This window comes from Quercus robur, chromosome 8 (assembly GCF_932294415.1).
Source record: "Quercus robur chromosome 8, dhQueRobu3.1, whole genome shotgun sequence".
NCBI lineage: Eukaryota > Viridiplantae > Streptophyta > Magnoliopsida > Fagales > Fagaceae > Quercus > Quercus robur.
In genome coordinates, this window is record NC_065541.1 from 66,470,509 (window position 1) to 66,492,457 (window position 21,949).

The 21,949-nt window shown below is 37.0% G+C and overlaps 2 protein-coding genes, 1 long non-coding RNA gene and 1 pseudogene across 3 annotated transcripts in view; 1 reads left to right on the top strand and 3 right to left on the bottom strand.

Moving 5' to 3' along the window:
* LOC126697803 (staphylococcal-like nuclease CAN2) overlaps nt 1–21,949 on the top strand; it is a 39,465-nt gene that overhangs the window by 13,107 nt on the left and 4,409 nt on the right. The gene's annotated exons all lie outside the window — the stretch shown is intronic.
* On the bottom strand, nt 6,965–7,051 carry LOC126698000 (U6 spliceosomal RNA; annotated as a pseudogene).
* Nucleotides 12,152–13,601, bottom strand: LOC126697806 (uncharacterized). Its single transcript, XR_007646262.1, has 2 exons — nt 13,115–13,601; nt 12,152–12,746 (listed from the first exon to the last, which is right to left on the bottom strand). It is a non-coding gene; the product is annotated as an uncharacterized LOC126697806 (long non-coding RNA).
* On the bottom strand, nt 19,883–20,351 carry LOC126696662 (sufE-like protein 1, chloroplastic/mitochondrial). The gene is made up of 2 exons (XM_050393349.1): nt 20,303–20,351; nt 19,883–20,253 (listed from the first exon to the last, which is right to left on the bottom strand). The coding sequence occupies exons 1-2, from the start codon at nt 20,349–20,351 to the stop codon at nt 19,883–19,885; spliced, it is 420 nt and encodes a 139-aa protein (XP_050249306.1).

Below are 21,949 nucleotides of genomic sequence, written 5' to 3' on the forward strand. Positions count from 1 at the left end.
TATAAACGATTTACTTATATCTAATTCCACTTCGGGCCATTCAAGATATATAGAGGATAAACCATTTGTAAGGAGCACTAGAAACAAATTCTGACCATTATTTACAAAATCTCTCACTTTATATAATAATTGAATGTATAATGTATTAAGTTTTCTTGAAAAAAAAAAGTACTAAATTTAAAATACTTTTAAATAACAAATATAAATAGCTTAATTTAGAAACTCTAATATATTGTATTAACTATATTTTGTTAGAAAATAACCATATCATTTTAAGTAGGATTTGAAACTAACACTTATAAGTCTCATCTACTATTTTCATTTTTCACTTAACAGAAAAAGTAAAAAGTCAAAATTTTCAACATATTGTGCAGGTTTGTGACTAGTACATTTAAAGATTATAACGTTGATTTTTTTTTTTATTATTAAATCCGATTTCATTAACCACTAAAAGTGAAAGCATCCTGAAAATAACATGAGGAAAACAATGCTTAAAGCATTTGTATTGGTAGAGGCATAGAGTTAAAATGCTAAATTTGGCAACTAGATATAACAAAAGTGGCATAAAAAGCTAGTGCATTGGTGGAGCTATAACCATATTGTCGAGGAGGAAATTGATGCTTTTGAATAAAATGTTGAGAAACCAAGCCAAAACTTGACTTTGGGCTCTTGAGATGGCACCCAAAGGCTTTCGATGTGATGACAAGCCTATCCAAACAAGAAAAACAAAGGCTGCACTTAACAAAACAGTAATAAAAGCCCAATGAAAAATACTTTACAATACTTAGTTAGTACATTAGTGGTCCTGTTTTGATAATTCAAGGGAAATAAATTCTCTAGTGGTAAGGGTGAAGTTACATCTAAGTCCAAAAGATAAATTTTCCAACGGTAGGGATGGAATTACACGGTCCAACAATCAATGATTAGACAAATTTAAGCAATTTTTAGGTCCTTATGTGTCTCATTCAAGAGGAATTTATTGTGCTTTCAGCCATTATTACATCAATATGAGGAAAGAGTTCAATTGTTATAAATACATCATATCCTTCAATAGTAAAGTAAAAAGTTAAAGTTAAAGGTTCCCTAGAAAGAAAAAAGGGAGGATTAATTGGCATGGTGTGAAGGGAGAGAGAGATCCCAGCTTAATGCAGCGAGTATATCAAACTACGACTTCGGTGAATATGTGTTTATAAGGCATGGACGAGCTGAATATGGGCTATTTTTGAGTGAGTGAGATAGGATTGATGCTGAGATTGAAGCTTTTTATGAGTAGTGGGTTGTTTGTGACTAGTTAGAAGATGTTTATGAGCTGTGATAGTGTAAAGGGGGAGAAGAATATTTGGGATTAGATGGGTGTAGGTTAAAGGTGATGGGTGGTGAGCTAAAAGAGAGTTGAACCACCAGCAAAAATGGCCAACGAATCTCAAAGTCTCAGAGGAGTAGCTAGGTTATCTTTCTGGTTAGTTGCTTGTGTTTTTATAATGGAGCTTAGGGAAGCATTAATTGACAAGAATCCAAAGACGTATGACTACTCAGAGGTGCTGAATCAAGGTCAAGCTTTCTTGGGGTTTTTGATCAGAAGTAGGAAAATCCATTTTAGGGGCTACCTTGCTTCTTTAGGTAATGATGGGATTTTAGAGTGTTTTTGCATTAAATGCCAGGATTTGGGGCTGAGCTTAATTATTGTGATTGATGCTTGTATCAATAGCGAATTCTAATGCTGCAACTCAGATTTGAACCCCTGAGAAGTAAGATTTAACACCCCCAAGCCAGGTGTCAAGTTTTAGTCTACTTCAGGGGGTTCTGCTGGAAATCCCTTTATGCCCTCCAAATCACATGTTCCCATTTTTTCCCCTTTAGGATTTATGGGCTTGGCACATGAATCACGTCTTGAATGTGATTAACATTTTTAGCATTAATTTGTTGGAGTTTGGATGATTTGGTTTCAGCTTCCCTTCCGCTGGAGGTGCAATCTTGGAGAAGATGATGGAGTTCCATCATTCTCTAGACTTCAGCTGATATGACAGCCCTTAGGCACTATTCACGTCAGGTAGAGGGTGGCAGAAACTGATGGGACAGCCTTTAGTCCATTCTCAAAGGCTTAGTTCTTCTTGTATGAGTTTCTAGTTGCTCTTTTTGGTTAGGGGTGAACAAGGGCTGGTTGCCCACTCTCAATCTTTTGCCTCCTGTTGGTGTTTTTTTGGTTTGGGCTGGCTTACATGGGCTGGTCCCTTTGGGCCAGATTGTGTGCATCCTACAAAATAGTCATAACACATGTTTGCCATGGGTTTTTATCCCTCATGGACTTTTGTTAGTGAATAATTTGTGCTTTTTCATAGATACTTGCAATGGGCCTTTGGACAATTAGTTGTATTTGTTTGAAATAATATGACAAGTTTTAAAAACTTTTGTAAATAACACTTACTATGATGAATTCCATATTACAATGTTCATGGTTTCTAATAATTTAAATGATGAGCTTGTGGGTTTGAATGTTTTACCACGAGTGTTGAAGGTATATATTATGGATGTCGTGATTCAAATGATGTCCATGTATTTCATGGGTTTATAATACGAGAACATAATTCTCAAGATAGCTCTCAATGAGTTTTTTCATAAGATGATTGCCATGGTCCTTTCCTACATGAGGTCTCTACTTTTATATATACTAGTGTATGACCCACACAACGTGCGGGCTAGTTAGTTTTATTTATTTATTTTGAATTAGGATACTCTTATTTGTTATTTATGATAAAACAAATAAAACTCTCTAATTTGTAGGTATGATATCTTAAAATTTTAAAAAAAGCTCTATTAATATGGTATTACAATTTTCACTTTTTTTATGAAGCCAACAAAATGAAAACGAAGTGACGATAATTATTTTAGAATAACTGTCATCACTCACTTTGAGTGTCGATGCTAGGTTTGTATCACCCTTGATAATAACAGCTTTCAATCCTCTATATAATCTAATCCTTAATACATGTTAATTACACCTCACCCACATAAGTAATAACCTCTTACCATGGAGAAAATGGGCAAATACCCTTTTTTGGGAAATTAAACATTCGTTTGCCCTCTTTCTGAAACTAAATAGGGAATTGCCCCTCTTTTGTAACTCGACAATAGAGAAATCGAGTTTTAATGAATAACTCGATATTATTATAGTCGAGTTAGTCTGACCTTTCGAATTTTCCCCAATAAAAAAATGTTTGTGTAGACGGCCATAACTCGGGAAACTGGAAATCGAGTTATGTTCAGCGGTTTGAATCAATAGGACCCTAACGTCTCACAACGCTATTCAGTCACTCGCTCTCTCTGTACACTCTCTTTCCCTCGCTCTCTGCCATCACTCTCTCTCCACACTCTGTCTCTCTCGCTCTGCGATCAGGCTTCCCCACTCTTCCTCGAGTCTCCATCAGTCGTCATTGGTTCCCGCCGCCGCTGATTACAGGTACGGTCCTCTCCCTCTGAAATATTTTCTGACGTTGGTTAATGTTAGGTTGCGTTTTGTGTGGGATTTTGATTATTTTGTTGAAACTTAAGGAAGTAGTAAATTTACTAATGAAGATGAGAATTTTGTTGTCTTTTATATGCTGCAATGATGATTTTCTCATTAATGAGTTTAAATGTGCTTGGGGTTTTGATGAGGGGTTTTGGCAAATCGAGTGGTGTTATAACTTATATTTTCATAAATAGTTAATTAATAATTATCCGAAGCTTTAAGAAGTGATTTAAATAGTTCTGAAATAATTTTTTTTATGGCAAGTTCTTATTTATTTAAGAAGTGATGTTGAAAATCTTGTGCTCAAAATATAATGTCTTACTGAATCTATGCTTTTATTTTATATTAAATGTGGTTTACTTGTTAGAAAATTGCTAACAATGTATTTGCTGCCATGTCAGATATGCAGGCACTAGATAGAGTGCGGCCTGGACCCGATGTGGATACCCAGTTGGCCCAGCAGCCGAATCATCGGTCAAGTCCACTTTGGAGGTGCGCCGCTGACGAGGTATGTAGTAGTATTATTAATACATGTTTGTTTTATAATTACCTCGTGTTTAATCTCCTAACAGAATACTCGTCCGTGTGCAGGAGGCGCCTGGCATGATAAAGGTTCGACGCCGTAAATGTGTATTGCCATAGGGTGGGTTAGATCCACGTATCATGCAACACATAGATGCAGCAGGGTTGACTGGTTTATTCAAGGTTCCTGATATGGAGGTCGACCACGCCTTGATCACGGCGTTGGTTGAGCGGTGGCGTCCGGAGACGCACACGTTCCACTTACCCCATGGAGAAATGGGTATCACCTTGCAAGATATGGAGGTGATGCTGGGGCTTCCGGTGGATGGGTTGCCTGTCACTGGGAAGACAGACTACAAATGGAGTGAGCTGTGCGAACAGTTGTTGAGCCATAAACCTCCACCCCCGATACCAAACTCAAACAAGTCTACCCTTGCTGGGGTGAGGATAAGATACACCTGGCTTGATGCACAGTTTGCTGCTCCCTTAGTTGTGGACGCTGCTGACGAAGTCGTGCAGCAATATGCCCGCTACCACCTACTTGTACGGATGGGGGCCCTCTTGTTCATGGACAGGTCTGCGGACAGGGTCTCACTGCTGCCTCTGCAGTTGCTCAACCCAGTCAGCAATGCGAGACGGTATAGCTGGGGTAGTGCAGCATTGGCCTGGCTGTATAGGCAACTTTGTGGTGCATCGAAGAAGGATGCGATGCAGATTGGAGGAGCACTCTTGTTGGTGCAGCTATGGGCCTATTCAAGGTTCCCACAATTATGCCCTGTTGTGAGGCCGCCTCTACCGCCAGTGCACTCAGGGCCCCTTGCCATTAGGTACGTTCATTGAGTTCTCGTTATTTGTCTCTTTCATATAATTAAAAATATGCCAAACTAACAAACGAAAGAAACTTATCAATGCTTAGTATATGGATGTGAAATATAAAAGCAAAGTTTGTTAAATGTAAGGTTCAGTAATGAGCATTTGTCGACATCTCATGTTTGGTAGGTGGAGCGGGCCAAAATGCACCGCAGAGCATGCCACACACGTCCTTGCTGCGTATCGGGCGTCACTGGCTACAGTACGGGCCGAGCAGGTATTCGGTTAATTTAGTTTGAATTCTTATGACCACGTTTCCCTCAATTCTTATAACTACGGGCCGAGCACGTTTTCCTCAAATGCACCGCACATGCTTTTATTTTCGTTTCCCTCAATTTTATTTTATTTTGAATTCTTGGATTGTTGTAGGAATGAGTTGATTTCATAATACCATCCAATCATTTTGTTTGATACTTGGATTTCCATCCCATCATTTAACTCAATTGGAATGTCCATCGTGAAGTACTTCACATTAGAACTTCCATTTGTAGCACCTGCATGAATACTTGCTCGTCCTTACATAAAGTAAAACAAAAGTAAAAAATTCTTGAATGTTAAATCAAAGGGTTTTTTCCAAATTGGGTTGGATTGAAGGGTTTTTTCCAATGCAACCCAACTAACATGCTCTTCCCATAATTCGTGACTGTTGGTTAGAAGAGATTGCATATAGGTAAAACCATGTTCAACCCTGAAACTAAGCTCTCAAACAAACGCGTGCCATAATAATTTACAGGTTGAAAGCACCACTTTGCTCTTAGAACTTTGATGTTAGTGGCTTGAGGTCACTGTTATATCTGTTTAATCGTGGTTGGTCCTTCACAACATACTTAAACTTCACGATGTTTATTATCTTCAGCTCACTGTTATCTAATATACATGGGAAGAGCAAACCACTTCAGGTTTGGATTCCTCATATTTGATTAAAAAAAATCCGTTAGACCTAATGCTAGAGTGAATGAGGTCATGCCAAGTGTCGCTTTTATCTTTTTCGACGAGTCTGCACTGCAAGGTTTCATCAATAAATTTTGTAATGAAAATATGATGCATGAGGAATAGTCCAGGCGAGGATCAAATTCAGAATAATATAATTGCTGATTTAAGATCGACAAAAATATCCAATTAGTGGAAAATACATGTAAGCTCAGCAAAACCTCCAATAAAAATAGTTGCCTGAAGTCAAGATATAGCTTCAGCCATTGTTCCAAGGAAAATCTCCTAGGTGGTTCATCGTTAATATCAAAACCTGTAAACGAATTGTGCTTTCACAAAACCTTCCATTTGTATTAATAATTACTATAATCTAAAAACACGTGAGCGTCGTACAGAATTATGAAATAAATGTTATTTACACACAGACTTGGATCTACTTGATATTATATAGAATCACATAATAACATAAAAAATTCTTAGACCATTACATCCATTTCAATAATACTAATGATAGTAACGATGGTCATGAAACTAACCATCATATTAATATATCAAATTACTTTCAACGGATACCATGTTCTTCAAATTGCCACTAAAATAAAAAAATATAGAACTGTCATACAATTCTCCAAATGCAAACTTAGGCCAAAAATGCAAACTTGGGTTATATTTTTGCTCTCATGTCATGATTACACAATAATTAGATAAAATTTTCGTAGTTTAACATTTGCAGCTTTCCCAACGTTCTAAATTTAAAGAATTTTATCATTTTATGAGATTTAACAGCCAACTATATTACAACAGTGAAGAGAAGCTCTAACTCAGCAAATTTAATTCAACGAAAATCTGGAATATAATTGTGGTAATATCTAAGTCAACCACCAAAACTATAGTGAATCCAGAAGGTGTGAAATATTAATAAGCTTCAACAGTTCTAAAAAAAATTTCTATTTTAAAGCTTTAATATTGAAGTATAACAACTATCAAAGATTCAAACTCTCTCTAAAAGAATTATGAGCACAAGTCTGGGCTAACCTGTTGAGCAAGACTCCAAAACGCATGTAAAGAAGCAGAAAGTGCAAAAACAACGAAGAAGACAGTGAAGCAGAATTCACGCAAGGATTAGGGAAAGAAAAAAATTTGGACCATTTCTCGATTTATGCGTGTCATCCTTGCGCAGGGGCCATGCGTTTTGAAAATATCATTTGTATTCTAATATGCCTTGTTTTGACTACCATCCTTGAAAATGACCAACGACAATGACTAATGATGTTTAAGATTTTGTAAAGGTAAAGTCCACAATTAAACAGATATAACCAGGCGCTCAAGCCACCACCAACATCTACGGTATAACAGATGTGGTATTCAGACCAAATTGGGCCTCGCTTCAAACCGACAAGTCTTTGACCACGATGTTTGATCGAATAGTCGAGTAAGTAGGTATTCCCTCAAATGCAGTCTCACATCAATTGGCTACGATTACAAGAGAAAGTACACTTGTACATGACCTATGGCGCTACGTAATTTGTAAGAGTGATGGTTCTGAGACCAAAGTGATGCTTTTAACCTGTAAATGTTTAATGACCAAAGATAATGAACACCGTCATATTTACACACCATCATGTTTACAGACATTCAAAATGACCAAATCACAGAAAACACTGTGATCTTCATAATTTATTTTGTGAAAGACCAAACATAATTAATAAATTAATATTGCGAACTTGCTGGTGAAAGACAAAACACAATTAATATAGCGAAGTTTGAAGGTGACCAAGTTCCAACTCTAAACACACGTCACCAGCCTGCTTCTGTAGCACCAACTGTAGTCATATCAAACTCCTTCAATCGCAGCACATGTGCCAACAGACGCTGCTGCTTAGTCAAGTCATGTTCGGTGCTCTACACGATGTGGATACCCAATTCGACACTGTTTCACACCCACACTCACGTGAATACAGAATTGTGAAATTGGATGCACAGATGTCTCATTTACATCTACTGTTGCAACTACTGCCCACCTTTGATGTGACATTAGGAACATTTAAAATCTTGTTCATATAGTGTTTTTCCTGAAGGGTTTGACATGACAGGCCCTAATAAGTGAAATTGTAATGCCTGGACCGTGAAATGAGGTTATAAATGCACCAGTGATATAATGTTAACTTTCTACCCCACTAACTTCGTAGATTGATTAAGCTATGAGTCGCAATGCCTCAACATCAAATCGTACAATGCGAAACAAGTTTGGACCTACTTCAACAAATGCATCATCACAAGTTCCAACAGATCAACAACTACATACATACACAGACCACTATGGAGGAAAATGGGTTGGAAAGAAGAGAGATTTCGTTAATATGCCAATATACACGTATGAGAGTCTTGGAAGCGTCGGACACATCATGGTCGGCAAACCTACAAAACTAAGTACAGATACCACCGCAATAGAGTTCACTATAGCAGAACCACCATGGTCAACCCTATACGAGAAGAGGTGTGAGTTAGAGGTGTATTGTCGATGGCACGGGTTACGAGTTCCTAAGGCACGCTCTGCCGAGTTACCTAGAGATGAACCTGCCAACATACTTGCTCGTCTTGAACAAGAGAACAATCAAATGCAAAGGCGACTAGACCGTTTTCACGCAATCCAAAAAGCTAGGAAGCATCTAAAGGGGAAGGCGCAAGAGCGAGCCATGAAGTCTATTAATGAAATTACAGCGTTAGATGATGAAACAGATATTTCAGACTTCTCAGATTCAAGCAATGATGATTTCCAAAAATTTCTACCTACGAACATTAGACGTTGTTGTTAATGTCTACACATTATGTGCAATACATGATGTTATTGTTAATGTGTGACAAATGATGATTATGTATGTTCAACTTTTGCAACTCTAAAGATTAACTGTTTATTACTTTTGGCTAAGTTTATGTGAAATCACTTTCTCATTTTTTTCATACGTGTTCTTTGTTGCTACATTCAAGTAATGTGGGTCATGGACGAACAATGTCCTTTGCTTTGTAATGTAGGGAAAACCTTAGGAAGTGAAATGCCTCCAAATTATATTTATTGCACATTACTTGTAGGAAAATTTAATAGATTCAATACATACAGACTGATCCAAACCACATAGACCAACCGCGCATATGATTCAATAATTCGAATAATTCTTTTATATGAGTTCTTTGAGTCACGATATAATATGCACGTATCTGTGTATCTTAGTTGTAATAGTGTCCTACTTTATATAGATACATTACATAAAGACTCGTCCAAACCAGACTAACCACTCACTCACTGAAAATCCATATGGCTCACCCAACACACTCTCACAACGATATTTGGTTTGCTTAAAAATAGAGTAAAGGCCTAAAAGCCTGATCAGCCTTTGAAATATTTCATTCAAGTTATTGGTTTGTTGTAGCATTGCTTGAAAGCTCCCTAATATTGCAATTGTGATGATCGGAAGCCATTGATGTAAAACTTGGAAGCATAGTTTTCTTCATGTAATTTTACATTGATGTTGAGAAAATGTAACTACATTTTCTACCTGCAAAGACTCCCTGAAAAGTTTGTAGGGAAATAGGGGGATAAAACTCTCTACTGTTGCTACACTCACTGCTCGTAATACTAGCATTTGGCAAGTGAGGTTGGAAAAGGCTAACACAGCTCGGCACTGTTCGGCGAAGTCATGTTCGCAGTTCTGCATGTGCTGCTCAACAACTCGACACTATTGAACCCTGTCCAGTCATATCATCCATGCTCACGTGAATAAACAGATATGCAACATTTTGCAATGCACTATTTTCAAGGATGCAGAGGACCCTTCAAAAGTGTAAGCAAATTTTTGGGGGTAAGCTGTCCATCATTGCTACACTTGATTGATGTAGTTCTGCATGTGATACTCAACATCTCGAAACTATTGAACCCTGACCACACGTACCCATCCCCACTCACGTGAATACACATATGTGCAACCCTTTGCAATGCACCGTTTTCGAAGAGGCAGAGCATCCCTGAATTGGCTATGCATCAATTTTGGGTGTGAGCTGTCCAACATTGGTACACAGATGTTGTTCGTAGTGCTACATGTGCTGCTTAACAGCTTCGCACTGTTCAACCCTGTCCAGTCAATACACAGATATGCCTTCTTTTGCAATGCACCGTTTTCAAGGATGCAGAGCATGGCTGAAAAGTTTATGATACATTGAACACAGCTCAGTACTGTCTCAACAAGTCATGTCAGATGAAGCACAGGAATTCTGAATAGTTTTGAACAAGACATACCAAACTGGTCAGAGAAATAAACCATAGTACTGATCAAAGTCCCTAATTAAATATAAGCATAAACATCACTAGTTTAAATTTTAAATAGGTTATCCTTGTCCAAACTCTGATGGTCAACCAAGTGAAATATTGAGACACTAATCACAATAGGAGTCCTTTCGATCACCTCATTGGCAGTGACATCTCCTTTTTCTAAATTATTGTCTTTCGAAAATGCAACCCAGCCTTCCCCGAATCTCATTGCTTAATAGGTTTTGATGGAGGGTAATAGCACAAGACATTGATGTGTGACAAATTGCTTCCCAATAATATACTTGCTTCCCATATATGTTTCCAAGCCATATTTAAGAGAACATCATAATCACATTATGTATAAAGGCTCACCATATTATATGGCCACGAGATACCCATGAAAGAAGGATTTTTAGGCTTCAATTTTTTGGCTGCTTGGATTGCTCTCTCTCTCTCTTCCTCTGGACATAATCTGTAATTTTTTAAGAACAAACTTTTCTCTGACTTCATGTTTTATGGGTTTGTACATTAAGGAAGAAATGTTTGTATGATCTTCATCTAAGTTTTTGATATTTTTACCTGATGATCTTCCAATTTACAATTCTTCCTACGTGGATATTGAATCTCAATGGCAGTCTTATCAAATATAACAATATGGAAGCTTGAATTTCCTTCATATCTGAAGACTAAAAAATAACCATAACAGATAGAATGGTATTCAGCGAAATCCTGCCAACCATTACAAAACCTAATGTTGTTATCAGCTTTCTTCAATCACACTTGCCAAATTCCACCATAGGGAGCAATGACTGTAGCTATGGTGGATAGCTCAGTATTGTTGAACCCTGACCAGAAGTACCCATCCACACTCACGTCAATACACATAGCAACGCAGAAAATTTTGTGCATCAATTTCGAGTGTTATTGGTCCTATTGCTACATTGATGTTCGTAGTGCTGCTCAATAGCTTTGCACTGTTGAACCCTATCCAGTCATATCACCTACACGCACGTCAATACACAGCTATGCATCCTTTTGCAATGCAGCATTTTTAAAGGATGTACCTATAGCATCCCTGAGAAGTTTATGATACATTTAACACAGCTCAACATTGTCTCGTCAAATCATGTCAGATGAAGCACATCAATGTTGAATAGTCTTCACGTGAATAAATACGCAACCTCTTTTGCAGTACACATCACCAGCCCGCTACTGTAGCACAAGCTATAGTGTAACTCGACAGCTACCTCAACGAATCACATGCACCAACAGACGCCACTGAACAATATACTGTCAACTCATATCATCTTTATTCACGTGAATACTTATACTCACATCCACCTGAATACTTGCCCTTGCAAAACCCCTATATAAAGTCCCATTTACATCTACCCTTGCAAAACATCTACACATACCGAAGTCCCATTTACATACATCTACCCTTGCAAAACTTCTACACATACCGATCTAAAGTCACATTTTCCAATGTCAATGCGTAATTGGATGCTACCTCGTTTTCCAAATAACTATAGAACGCAAAGAGATTCTGACGAGAGGGAATACTATGCCGGATTGCAACAGGAGTGGGACTTTCGCGTGAACGAGTCCAACGCTCTGCACAATGATCTCCTGCAAATCGGAGCGCCTCTTGTCGAGCGTAGCTCGCTCACACTACCACGACAAAACATGCACCAATATGAGCGTGCAGTGACGAAAATAAAAAAAGAGAACAATCTTATGATACTTCGTAAGTCCAGGTATCATATGCTACAATTGGCGGAGGAGCAAGCCGTTGCAACAAACAGGCAACTCACTCCGGCAGAACGTAACAATGTCCTCAACTACGAGGACTACCTATCAGAATGAATGCCACTGTGGTGTGTGTGTGTGTGTGTTATGTCTATGGTTAAGTTTATAATGTTAGTGTAAGTTATTTTATGTTTTCTGTGTTATGTCGTACGTGCTTATTGAAAAACATCATGTGTGAGAATATTTGACTTTTATGACTTATGTGAGAATAATCTACATTACGAATAACGTGCATGCTTCTCATAATCAATAATAAGGTTTACATAGTACAAATGCAACCATACATATAACACATAGTTAAGCAAAATAGTTCTCCAACAAAATCTAATTACACCACGACACAACACGATTACTCTTCATCTGACATCTCCACGTCTGACTGATAAATGGGATCAGCAAGAAGTGATTGCATGAACTGTGCATGCTCATACCACCCTTCCTGCACTGACTCTCGAATCTCGACTTGGGTCCGATATCGATTAAGACGTATCTTCATTCGATTATTTTCTTCTCTTATGCGGTTCAATGCTTTACGAAGTTCGTCGATGCTGTCTCTGGGCATTTGTGATGCGAGTCGCCGAGGCACTGGCAACTTAAAACCAACCAACTCATCATAAAACATTTGTTGTTCACGAAATAACCAAGCCCACTCCTGTCTCATGGTATTGTGAACGTAAGCACTATTTCACAAATTCGGATTGATTGGATAGCTGAACTCATCTTCCAATACCCAACAACGACCCATAGCAGTGAACACATCATGAGGCCTATAGAGTTGTGGGTTGCCAGAACCAGACATTGACACTGAATACAATAACACCAAATGATCAAGTTAACAGTGTGTATCAACTGTTGCTAAATAATGTAATCCTGCATAGAATGGTACACAACAAAGACATTCATAAACAATAGACATTGTTGGTAATGTCTACACATTGTCTTCAACACTAAATGTTGTTGTAAATGTTTGACCAATGATGATTATGTGCAATACAAAATGTTGCTATAGTAAAGAAATTATTTCATTCTCTTCTCACCAACGTTTACTACAATAAATAACCAAAATCACACCAATGTACTTACTTCACATTCATTCAACCTAAAAAATCAAAATTTAGTACAATATCAAATGAAAATAACATTGCCCTAAAATTGTGATGTGAATTTTTTACCTGAGGTGATACAAATTTCAATTGAGTTTGAAGAAAGCTGCTGTTGATCCGTGGAGGAGTTCCAACTCAGTTCAGCAGAAAGTCCTCAGTTCAGCAGAGAGCAAGGCACACTGAGTGGGAGAAGGTGTGCAGAAATTATAAGAGAATAACTCGACTTTACGGATATCAAGTATACTTTATAACTCGATATTCCAGGAATCGAGTTACATTGAAACACTCCACCTGACACAAAGACAGTACGAAATCAGGGTTTATAACAGTATAACTAACTCGATTTTTAAATAATCGAGTTATGTAGAGATTCAAAACAAAAAATGCCAGCAGTGCGGGAAAAACCTGTGTATAACTCGATTATTGGAGTATCGAGTATTTCATATAACTCGATTTTAGGATCATCGAGTTACAAAAGAGGGGCATTTCCCTATTTAGTTTCAGAATGAGGGCACAAAGATGTTTAATTTCCGAAAAAAAGGGCATTTGCCCATTTTGGCCCTCTTACCATATACCAAAGTATATCTCTCCTCCTCATGTAGGCTAGAACCATTTCTATCACAATCTAATTAAAGAGAAAATCACATTGAATGTTTTATGCTCACTCTTTTATTATTTTCTTTTCGCTGAAAATGTATGAAATTTCTTCTACAAAATTTGGCAATTAGTAAATCACATATGGATCCAAAAAAGAAAAAAAAAAGAAAAAAAATTAGATGTATAGGCAAAGTAAATGTAAGTAAACTTAATAAATTTAATATTCTGTTTTATTTTTAGGACCCAATATATAATGATTGTTAATTTTTTTAAGTGAAAGAATAAATGAATAGAGTGAATAGATTCTTATTGACAATAAAGCAAATAAATGGTCTAAGTGTAAATAAAGACACATATTGGATATTTTGTAAAGTTTTTTTTTTTTTTTTTTTTTGCTTTCGTACAGTGTATTCGAAGAAGGTTCCTATTAAATTACTCTTACTATTCCCAATCCTATATGTGATTGAGATATATCTCACCTATACTATTCCTATAAAATCACTTTTCCTTTCCTTCATACCCTGCTTCAGTTCTTTACTTCTTCCTCGTCAGAGAGCATCTGCGAACTCCCTTCACATCATCTTTTTTTTTTTTTTTTTTAATTATAATTATTCGGTCTCTTCAAAAAATAGCAAATGAAAATATTCTCACCTTTTTCACTTGCTACACTAAATCCAAAGACTTTCTTTCCTGAGTAAATATTCTTGCAGAAGAGCAAAACATTAATTCGAAACTTCTATCACTGTTTTTGCAAGGAAAAAATCGTTCAAAAGGTAAATATAAATTGAGGGAGGTTTTGAATAAAAGATGGCCGTTGTAGTTAATTTCGCAACTACCTAGGATCACGTTGTTTCGGATTTCTATTAATTGGCTGAGAGTTTTAGGCGGTGTTTATTGATAGAAGTTGGTAGCTAACGGTCCGCTTAAGTGTTTTATCTTTTAAATGTTATCAATGGCGAAGGAGTAAGGCACAACGTTTCGCTTTTTATTCTGTATTTTTTGACTGGTAACATGGCAGATTTTGAAGGGGCCTTTTTTTCTACCTGTCGCAACCGCCTTAATTGCATAAAAAAGTTTCTGCTATTATATATAGTATATGATATTGATGAGGCAAGAAGGCAAAACCAATGTCATATACTTAGGATGTACTTCTAAGATTGGTAGCAACTTGACACCGATACAAAAAGCATCTGTCCTCATTTTTATGTACCAATCATTTGTAACATTATTTACTTAAAATCTTAGTAAAGGTTGTTGTAACTTATATTTGAATCTGTTAGGTTCTAAGACTTAAGGAACTAATGTATTAAAACTTCAATGTGTATTGTGTTGGTAAACCATGATCAAAATATAGAGTCTAGGTTTAGACTTACTCAAAGTGTGATTTAATGTAAAACTGGAATCGAGTAATTGCAGGATTTATTGGACAAAATCTGCAAGGCTTGATTGATCAAAAATTAGATTCAATCAATCGAAACTCGTGCAGATTTAATTTTTTGCAGAAATTTCAATTTAGCTCAAGCCCATATGATGTGTAGGGTTAAGTGTTTTACTTCAAGTATAAAAGGAAAAACCCTAGCTACGTTTTAGAAGTATTTTGGAGAGTTGTGTGTTGAATCTTCTATGAGATCTAGAGGTGTTTACCTTCATACATACATATAGAGTTGTCAAGATCAAGATTCGCTTCAAGAACTTGATGATCTCTTCAGTTGCTGCATAAAGAACTTTAAAGAAGATCTGAAACCTTTGAGTAGAGTCTCAAAGTTACAAGTAGGAGAACTTGTGGTTGCTGCAGATCAAAGAAAGAAGTAGTCCGTAGACTCGGAGCTATCACGTGATTGTGGTAGTAAGTTTTCTACTTGAGATAGCAATAGGATGTTAGTGGTCTAAGTTTTATTGTAAAAACATTGTGGTGTACTTTATATTTCTGATTTATTTGCATGATATGATATTATTGTGTTAACCTAGAACTGAATAATTTATCTAAGTAATCACTTGGCTAAATAACTAGGTTAAACAACTTGTGTTCAGGGGTCTAAAAACTAACAAAATCAAACATCCAAGTGAGAGGTGGGTTGTAACTTGTAAGTTATATTACATGATCAAAATAAATCAAATGTTCATTGTGCAAAATAGAGTATGTATGCTAGTATGCTGTACAGTATTTGAGGCTTGTTATTTAAGCAAATTCTTCTTGAATCCAATGAAAATCTATACAATGCAAGATCATTCATAATTACAACTTAACAAACCAAGTGACACATTTGGAATCAACAAAAGAAAGAACAAGCCTAGCAGTTACAGCCTCATCAACTGTAACATCGCGACAAAATACCATGAGTGATGAGAACAGAAATTTTTGTAAAAAGAAAAGGAAAGAAAAATCCACTCAACCTTTAACTCTTGGTATAAATACAATACATGGATGCAATGTACCTAGAGAAAGTAAATACATAAGAGAACTGGCAAAACTAAAATATTAGAGAAAGAAAGAGAACTAAACAACAACAAATCCAGCCCATAAATTATCATTGAAACACAGTTAGAGTTGGAACCCATCACAACCCACGAATTCACTGCAGAAGACGAGGTATATATATTACATAATTATTGCGCACAATTGATCATTTATAATTCCTTCATTTTCATTTCCCTCATATTAAGCAAAATGGATGTAAAATTAAAAAGCCAACCTTTAGAGGCTAGAACCCCCAATTGTCCTCCCAAGTCCCAAACATTGTCCCTCAATTAGTAATGCAATTTGTTGCTGGATATGCTTTCCTTTAGATATAAGTTGCTTTTATCTAAATTGCAACATGCTTCGCAATCTTGTTCATTTCTCGTCATTATTATGAGCAAAGAAAAAGTCTAGCCTTTATGTTTCTTAAAGGTTTTTTTTTTTTTTTTTTTTTTTTTTTTTTTTTTTTTGGTGTTTGCAATAGCTCAAATGGCAGTTTTGTGCAAATAAAAGTCATAATTAGCTCAGTATCACTATATATATATATATATATATGTATGTATGTATTAAAAGCACAAGGATCATGCAAGAATTTAACAAGATTATAGAGTAGCAATAATACTGTTTGATAATGAATATAAAGTTTAACAGCTTGAAGAGTTGAAGTTGGCCCTTGCATAAAAAGAAACAGTAGATATAGCAGAACAAAATATCCAGAGATACATGAAGAGGGCAAAATATTTAAGGACGTCAATTAAAGAGGTGAGAAAATTGAGTGAAGCTCTCTTACGTAATAGATAATCACAACTGTATAAACAGCATGAAGTTGGGTAATAACTAATAAGAAAGCATAAACAGAATGAAACTAGAGTTAAGAAATAAGCTGTTTTCAAAGAACAAATGGGAATGCTAGACATAGAACTCACTTTTTTATTGGCAAATTCAACAACAAATCGCATTTGTCCTTATTTTGATTTACTCTTTGATTCATTCGTATCTGAGTCACTTGCATTGTAGCCTAAAGGAGACCAATCGCATCAATTCAAAGAAGCAAGTGAAAAAATCCTAATACTATGTTTCTATAAATAGAATATATATAATTAAAGATATATCTATTTTTAGAGTAGCATTCTAGTACAATTCAGTTCAGTTTGGTCCATTTTGGTCAACTTCTGTCCTTTCAGTCCATTTCCGTCCACTCGATCCATTTTGGTCCACTTAAATCTATTTGGTCCTTTTCGGTCCATCTCAGTTCAATTTAGTCCACACTTCAGTCTATTAGGTTCACTTCGGTCTATTTTGATGAACTTCGGTCCATTTTGGTCCACTTCAATCTTTTTGGCATACTTCAGTCCATCTTAGTCCACTTCAGTCCATTTAGACCACTTCGATAATGTTTTGAGAGGAGAGGTTTGTGTAGAAAGAGGAGCTACTTTGAGTCCATTTGGGAACAACTTATTTAGCTGAAAGCTTGAAACTGAAAACTTTTTGTTGAAAGTACTGTAAATAAAGGTAAAAACTAACTGAAATAATATAGTGGGACCCATGAATAGTAGCAAAAATAAGTTGATTTTAAACTCTAATCCCAAACGCAACCTTCATTACTAATTATGTAACATTCTCATTATGATATTGGTAAGTTCTTAATAAAATTACATTTTTCTTATTAAAGTACTGTATTTTTTTATATTTTATTTTTGCAATATAAGTGAAGGTTTTACTATATCTACTTCCTCTTTAGGTCATTCAAGACTTATAAACCATATAGTTATATCTAATTCCACTTCATGCCATTCAAGATATATAGAGGATAAACCATTTGTAAAGAGCACTAGAAACAAATTCCGACTATTATTTACAAAATATCTCACTTTATATAATAATTGAATGTAAAATGTATTAAGTTTCCTTGAAAAAAAAAAAGTACTAAATTTAAAATACTTTTAAATAACAAATATAAATAGCTTAAATTAGAAACTCTAATATATTGTATTATCTATACTTTGTTAGAAAATAATCATATCATTTTAAGTAGGATTTGAAACTAACACTTATAAGTCTTGTGGGGCCAGGGAACTTATGATCCGGCCCACGCTCTACCAGGGCCCAGGGCCCGTGCCGAGGAGGGTATTTGCCGAGGACGAATGGGGAAAGGTCGAAATGTCGGGGACACAGTCAAGGATGACTCTGTCCTCGGCACTCCAAGACTTCAAAGGGAAGAGCAACATCTCGTTGAGGGCTGCCCTCAAAAAGCCCCCTGAAGGAGATGCGAGTAGAATGGGACCCACGTGGGGGTACGGTGCGAAACTGGTTCAGGGTAAATACGTTCCCCCCCCTCCCCGCATTAAATGCACCCGCCAACGTCCTAACCATGTTAATGAGAAAAGACGCCTGGACAGGGTGACTTCGATCATCGCAACTAACAAAAAGCAAGGAGGGACAGCTGATGGGACGGGTACTGAAGTAGGCACCTGCTTGATCAACAAGTGGAGGGCTAAGATCAACCAAGAAGGGCTATATAATGTGAAGGTTGATGCACCAAGGAGGAGGCTGGGAAAAAAGGCCAAAAACCAGAGCCTCCCAGCCCGCCTCCAGGAGAAAGACTCCTCGAGCGAACCCGATTTAATTCTGTATCAACACCACGACCAACCACCGCCTGGTGACCAAGGCCTAGCCTTTCAAACCCACGCTCTACAAATGATATTGTTTGAGCCTCTTTACGTGCGAACCCAATATCATTTTGGGTCGCCACAAATTGTGTCCTTACAAGTCTTATCTACTATTTTCATTTTTCACTTAACAAAAAAAGTAAGAAGTCAAAATTTTCAACATATTGCGCAGGTTTGCAACTAGTATATTTAAAGATTATGACGTTGATTTTTTTTATTAAATCCGATTTCATTAACCACTAAAAGCAAAAGCATCCTCAAAATAACATGTGGAAAACAATGCTTAAAGCATTTGTATTGGTAGAGGCATATATTTAAAATGCTAAATTTAGCAACTAAATATAACAAAAGTGGCATAAAAAGCTAGTGCATTGGTGGAGTTTTAACCATATCATTTAGTTGTTGTGCTGCGGTGCACAGCAAAACATGGCTGTGCACTGTAGCGTTGAAGGTTAAAAAAAAAGAAAAAAAGAAAAAGAAAAGATAATTACACTTTACCCACTTGTGATTTGCGTCTAATTTGATGTGCCTACCCATGGTTTAAATTTTGACACTTTACCCACCTATGATTCCCACAATTACTGTGCCGTAACCCACCTCTCCCTCCTCCGTTACTCTAACACAGAATATGCAAAAAACAAAAGCTTTTTTAGATCAAAACACAGTAACAGCTGCTCCGATTTGATTTGTTAATTTTTTCAGTCTCAGATTTGATCTATTAACAATGGTTGTAAAGTTTAAATTATAGATCTACTTTATAGGTTTCTACATGGGTCTCGTTTGGATGATGAGAAAATGTAGGAAATGGAAAGGATTTGAATGTCAAAGTTTCCATTTTTATCGATGGGATTAAAGAATTTCCATTTTTGGGATATGGGAAAATGGATAGCTTATCTCAACCGAGTTGGGTTTTAGGATTTGGCCCAGTTTGATTTGTGAGATCTTCATTTCCTGTGGATATGGATGGAGCTGAAGGAAAAAGATACATTTTTCGATATATTTTTTTCCTTCATTTTCTAAGTAGCCAAACAGGGGCTTGATCTATCTTTTGATGGGGAGATCTAGTTGATGCTTTCCATTTTTTGTATTTAGCTTATAAGTCATCAACACACTTCAACTTCCATTAACTTCAGAAGGTGTCTTTGCCACAATGGACAATGCGTGTAGTCCACTCTGTAACTCATCTTGCAATAAACCATAAACAAGCCTGTGCCTCTTAACCAAACTTTTCCCTTCAAACTCCTTAGACACAACTTTTACATTAAAATGTGTCTCCCCATCACTTCCTCTAACACCAGCAAGCCTAGCATGCTGATAAGAGATATCTTCCACTTTTATGGCCACCGGACTAAGCTCTCTCTCCAATTTCTCCTTTATTCTTGTCCCTCTACTCCCCAAACCACCTGAATTCGAACTCTGAACCGAGTTTCTTTCTCCACTCACCTCAGAATCCAATTCAACATTCACATTTCCATCTTTGCTATCTACTTTCAACCCCCAAATTCGATACCCCAACCAGAGTTTCTTCAACACCCAGATCAGAATTTGATCCAAAGTTCACATTTTCAACACTGCCATCCATTTTCAACCCCTAATTCTCGCCCTTTTCAGCTTCCACTGCCAACTGAAGTGCCTTCTTTTGCATCAACCTCAACCTATTCTATATTTGCCTGATGAATTAAAGACGAGATGGGAGTGAGTGTGTTTTGATCTGAAAAAGCTTTTGTTTTTTGCATATTCTGTGTTAGAGCAACGGAGAAGGGAGAGGTGGGTTACGGCACAGTAACGGTGGGAATCACGGGTGGGTAAAGTGTCAAAATTTAAATCATGGGTAGACACATCAAATTAGAGGCAAACTACAAGTGGATAAAGTGTAATTATCCCAAAAAATTTATTAAAAGATATATTATTTTATTGTGTTAGTGGTGGTGGTTGTTGTTTATTGTATTAGATATATTATTTTATTATGTTATTTATATTATTTTATTATGTTAAATGCTAAAATAAAATCGCTGATATTGGGTGTTTTGTAAGATAGGATGGTAAAATAGATAAAATAATTTTTTCTAATATTAAATTGCTAAATTTTTGCTTCTACTAAGAGCATCAGCAGTGGGGCTTGTAAATGCCAAATGTTAAGAACATTTGGCATTTAAGCCCCAAAACTACTCAACAGTGGGAAGGCTATATTGCATATGCCATTCTTAAATTTGGGATTTAGCTACAGTACCATCTCAAATGTAAGATGGTACTGTAGCTGAATGGTATAAAGAAAAAATATTTTTTAATGCTCACCAACGGTTTTAAACCCGGTAATTTCTCTCTCCTCTCTCATTTTTGCTCTTTCTTTTCTCTCTCTTCCTTCTCTGTTTCTCATCCCCTCTCTCTCTCTCGCCAAATCACCCAAGCCAGATCACCTCTCTCATTTTTGCTCTTTCTTTTCGCTCTCTTCCTTCTCTGTTTCTCATCCCCTCTCTCTCTCTCGCCAAATCACCCAAGCCAGATCACCTCTCTCATTTTTGCTCTTTCTTTTCGCTCTCTTCCTTCTCTGTTTCTCATCCCCTCTCTCTCTCTCGCCAAATCACCAAGCCAGATCACCAAGCCAGACCGGAGCTCACGCCTGATCGGATTTATAGATCGGCGTGGTGGCGCGGCTGCGATGGGCGTGGTGGTTGGAAGTCAGCGCGGTGGAGATCGGCGTGGAGACCGGTGGTTGGAAGTCAGCGCGATGGGTTTGATGGTGGGTTTCGGTGTTTGCTGGGTTTGTTTGGGCAGAGGGTGGGTCTTCACCTTTTTCCGATGGGTTTGTTTGCTGGGTTTGGGTCGGATTTGGGTGGCGTTTGGGTGGTGTTTGGGTTGGCGTTGGGTGGTTGGATTTAGGTCCGGTGGTTGTGCCTTTTTCCGATGGGTTTGATGGTGGGTTTCGGTGCGTGCTGGGTTTGTTTCGGTGTTTGTGAATCATTTGTTGGGTTTGTTTGCTGGGTTTGTTTCGGTGTTTGTGAATCATTTGTGTGTGTGGGTGTGTGTTGGCGGGTCGTGGTGGAAATGGAGTTTGCTGGGTTTGTGTGTGTTGGCGGTGTTTGTGAATCGTTTGTGAATCGTTTGTGTGTGTGTGGAAATGGAGTCCGATTTTGATTTTAATTTTGTTAACCTATGGGTTTCTGGGTTTGGATGGCCATG